General features: G+C 37.3%; 1 protein-coding gene across 1 annotated transcript; it reads right to left on the reverse strand.

Annotated features, from left to right (window-relative positions):
- Positions 1-554: 554 nt before the first annotated feature.
- On the reverse strand, positions 555-4,908 carry LOC110941574 (1-deoxy-D-xylulose 5-phosphate reductoisomerase, chloroplastic). Its single transcript, XM_022183216.2, has 11 exons — positions 4,362-4,908; positions 4,097-4,278; positions 3,928-4,014; positions 2,723-2,848; positions 2,569-2,631; positions 2,315-2,464; positions 2,162-2,229; positions 1,416-1,632; positions 1,221-1,342; positions 1,006-1,152; positions 555-935 (listed from the first exon to the last, which is right to left on the reverse strand). Exons 1-11 carry the CDS (start codon positions 4,441-4,443, stop codon positions 761-763), a joined length of 1,419 nt encoding a protein of 472 aa, XP_022038908.1. The 5' UTR covers positions 4,444-4,908; the 3' UTR covers positions 555-760.

The raw sequence follows: 4,908 nt of genomic DNA on the forward strand, positions 1-4,908 counted from the left end.
CTCTAAAAGTTATTTTCAGTAAAATTTGATATAAAGTGAATAACTGTGGATTTCTTTAACTCTTTCTCTCATAACTATCATCAACTTATCTATGATATTATCACCACCTCCTTTAAATGGAATTTATAAATAGCAATTTAATTAAGGCTTAAAAAGACAATAGGAGACAAGCCCACTACTAATTTAATATCTTAATGGATTCCCCTTTGAGACAAGGCCCATAAAGGAGAGCCCACTAGTAAACACTCCTGCCAAGCCAAGCAAACAGCTTAAGCATATCTATTTCCATTTCCAAACACTATATTTTGCAGATTAAATATAGTTGATTGATGTTGGGGATGGGTTGGTTTATGTGGGTCATATATTAATTTAATCTTTAGTTATTTATTTATTTATTGTTTATTATTTGTTAACAACAAGGGCAAAATGGACATTTACATGGTTTAACTGGAAAATTTAACGACATTAAATAGTATGTAACGCCAACGTTACGAAATTTCAACCATTAGGATTAAATTTGTAATTATTAAACCATGAGGATCAAACATGCAATATTTGCAAAGCATAGGGACCAAACATGCTATTAACTCTTTAAAGAACTGCAAAGTTGCTATCAGCTTAGAAGATCTAGCTTCATTTATATGTATTACAAATTCAGATGCTAATACTTGTATTATATGAGTTTTAAACAATGTTACCCTTTAACTTTATTACACACTCGCCCGATTACGCCATGTTAATTGCAACATTAACTGTATTCTCATACAACGGCTACCGGGGGTGTCAAACCAGGCGTCGACGTCAAGCTAGCAGCATAATCCCGAGCCCACAGGTCATAATGTACAATTTCTTCGAGGGAAGGTGCGGCCACCAATTCGGATTGATGCTTCTCACATGTTAGCTCGACGACTTTAAATATGTCCAAGTACTTTATCCTGGATAACAACAGTAATCAATGATTAATGTTTTGTTCTTTTCAGTACCTATCGGAAATTATTTGCTTACTTTTCATCGATAAACATCTCAACCGCTTTCTCGTTAGCGGCACTAAGAACTCCGGTCATCGTGCCACCAGCTCGCCCCGCAGCATAAGCCAAATCCATTGATGGGTATTTCACATTATCGGGTTCTTTGAATGTTAATGATCCCAGCCTGCATCATACTCGTTAACATAAATATTCATAAATCAAAAATTCAAGTTTTTGTTGTGATTTACATACTTGCAAAGATCGAGGCGAGGCCATGTGATTTCAGAGCAAGGTACTCTATCGGGCCACGATAACGTGTAAAGAATTGGCAAACGCATGTCGGGCCAACCTAATTGGGCCAGGACCGAAGAGTCCTGCCAAAAGTATAAAACAGAAATGATTTAGCTAACGCGCCTGCAAAGCAAAAGGGTAAGATGGGAATTTTACCTGTGTCTCAACCATGGAGTGTATGATCGATTGAGGATGAATAACGATTTCAATATTATCGTAATCCGATCCATAAAGATAATGGGCTTCAATTACTTCAAGACCCTTGTTGAAAAGTGTTGCGGAATCCACTGTGATTTTTTTACCCATGCTCCAGTTAGGATGCTTTAATGCGTCAGCTACTTTAACGTCTTTTAGTTTTTCAACCGGTAAATCTCTATAGTAACCAAAGAAAAAACCAAAATCTATAAAAATATATATATTATTTAGTAAAAGAACGTAAACGCGTGGCTATTCTGAAGTTGGGCCAGTTTTGCGACTTTCGTCCAAAGGTTTGTTTTTCCGCGCATCTGGATCCAAAAGGTTCAAAATCTTGCCATTTTCACCCAGCTCGTTAACTCCATCCATTTTTCTCTGTTAAGTCAAGGGTATTTTCGTTTTTTTTTTTTACATATATTATTTCGTTTTTTATTTAGCAAGGGTATTTTGAATACTTGTACTGTTAAATGCTTGTACATAAAGTGAAAAAGACCGAACTGCCCTTTAAGTTAACAAAAAAGACAAAAATACCCCTAACTTAACGGAGAAAAATAGATGGAGTTAACGAGCCGGATGAAAATGGCAAGATTTCAAACCTTTTGGATCCAGATGCGGAAAAACAAACCCTTGCACGAAAGTCGCAAAACTGGTCAACCCTCAGGGACGAAAACGGCATTTTACTCTTAAAAGAATCATAATATTGATACCTAAAAGCACCACCAGATGCGGTTAAGATTATACGTCTTAGAGCACCTTCAGGAAAGCCTTGAATACACTGACAAACCGAAACAAGATTATTATTATCGTTTTCTTCGGTTATCCTTAATTTCACGATGAACGATTTAATTTCATTGGATTACCTGGAATATAGCAGAATGCTCTGAATCCGCAGGAAGAATCTTTACATTATGTTTATGTGCAAGAGGAAGGACAAACGGGCCACCAGCAATCAGGGTTTCTTTGTTAGCTAAAGCTATGTTTTTCCCTGCTTCGATGGCAGCAACCGTAGGCTACGTATAAAAATTCAAACAACCATTTAATTAAAAGATTATAAAAACAAAATATAAGTAACATCTTCAAATGGGAATCGAGATTCAAGAATATAAGGATATACCTTCAAACCGGCACAACCAACTATGCCCGTGACTACAGTGACACAATCAGGGTGGCGGGCAACCTAAGATGAGTAAAAACGTGTAAATTGAAATTATTACGAAATGTTGAAAAAATAAAAAAAATGTGAGGAGTTGATGATACCGAGTACCGACCTCAATGATGCCTTGCTCCCCGGGAATGATTTCGGGCATGTAATCAGCGTCAGCTAAAGCTTCTTTAAGCTCACCGACTAAAGATTCGTTCATAATAGAAACTAATTGAGGTTTGAATGCCTTTATCTACATGATGAGACAAGGAAACTCTTTGACTATATTACAATGCTAAAAATACCATTCTTTATTTGAATTATACAATGCAACTAGGCAGTCTTAACATGACAACTTTCCGACAAGAATGTCTGGAGATCGTTTGCATAATCCTAATTCCTATGATAACTTGAGTCATGGGCGAAGCTTTTAAGGGGCTGGAGGGGGCGGCCGACCCCACGAACTTTTCGCTCGGTAGTGAAGAGTATGTAGAAAATTTTGGTTATATACGTTTTCGACCCCCCGGTTTTATAGAAATTTTTAGGTCCGGTTACTTCCGCCCCCCCGTTCGGAAATCTCAAGCTTCGCCACTGACGTCTTGAGTGACCGACTCATATATGGATCATCGGGATCATGGAAGAAGCGTGAAGAAAAGGACATAACTTTCACTCCTTTTAAATTTAAAGATTTTTCTTATTAAGGAAGCACAAGTTATCAGCAACTCATGCAATTTATTAGTTAGGCCGGAGGGAGTGGTAGGGGCTTTATCACGCCACATCAGTGTCATGTCACATAGGGGGCTTTAAAGTCCCTCCCTTTAACTTGCATGCAATGGTTTAAAGCTCCCTATTAAACAAAAAATACAAAAAAAAATAAAGACAAAAAGATTTGATTGGTTGAAAAGAATGGGCCCCACCTGCTTTTCCCTTTAACGCTCGTTATTGGCTGGCAGAGCAACCCCCCCCCCCCACCCACCCACAAGCGCAGGGGATGGGGTGCGGGTGCTAAAGGGCGCTAACGGAGATGATGTGGCCAGGGGCGGTATACCTCGTATTTAATTTTTCACTCATCATTTTGTTGGCATACTTTTAGAATTCCCAAAAAAAAAAAAAAAAGTGACACTCATGTAATGTTTTCATCATTAATTATTCAGTTTCATTCAAAAATTCTCAAGAGTTCTCTCTGTTTATATTTTGTGTTTCCGTCCTGCGTCACTCTTGACTTTAAACTTCTATTCATTTGCATCTTTTTTTTCACAATTAATGAATTTTAATACCCATCATTACACCTAAAAACTAGGGTTCCAAAATCCAAATTTCCAACATAATCACCTGTTCAGCAAGAAGAGTGACATTTGAGCCAGCAGCAAGTGCCACAACTCGAAACTTATCCGGGTTTTCCGCAACAATATCAAGCGTCTACAATTCAAAAACCCCCAAAAAAAAACCATCAATTTATATGAATTTTGCAACTGCCCACCAAGTGTTTGATAAAATTCACCTGAGTCCCAATCGAACCAGTAGATCCCACAATCGATATAGGTTTAGGCCCATCCCAACTCTTCCTCCCCGGCTCCACTGCCGCCGTCCCCGGCCACGCCGGCGGCGGCACCGCCGCCGAACACCGGATACCCTTTCCAAAACTCACCTTAACATCATTTTTTTTGTTGAAACAAAACCCACCTAACAATAACCCCAAAATACACAATAGTATATCAATAATTAAGTAAAATTTTGGTATGTTGATTGGTTGAATTACTACATACCTTGGAGGTGGGTTTGGGGTTTGTGGGTGTCTTTGAAATTGATTGGATTGGTTTGAGTTGGAGATAGAAAATTTAAAGACATTTTTGGGTGAATTGGAGATAATAATATTTGATGAATTGTGTTGAGGGTGGATGAAGAAGATTCATAGGAACAGAAAATAGGAGAAGCACATATTAATATAAGCAGCTAAAAATTGGTGACTGTGAATCCGAGGGTGGGTGGTGAGTTCATTATTTTGTAATTATATATTGGAAATCAAATAATAAAAATTTAATTTAAATAAAATCAAATAACCTTTAATTGCATGTTTGCGTTGCGGGACGTTAGGCCGAATATGTCCAAATTTGAAAAACACTACCATAGTTTTGCTAGAAAAAAAAAAACTAAAACGATAGCAAGACAATAATTTTGAGTTGGGGCAAAACTGAATTTATCAAGACTAATGAACGAGTGATAGACAGTTTGCCTGACACGAATAAAAATTACGTTAAATTTAAAAAAAAAACACTTCCCTAGTTTTGCAAAAAAAAAAAAAAAAAAAAAAAC

This window comes from Helianthus annuus, chromosome 5 (assembly GCF_002127325.2).
Source record: "Helianthus annuus cultivar XRQ/B chromosome 5, HanXRQr2.0-SUNRISE, whole genome shotgun sequence".
NCBI classification, from domain to species: Eukaryota; Viridiplantae; Streptophyta; class Magnoliopsida; order Asterales; family Asteraceae; genus Helianthus; species Helianthus annuus.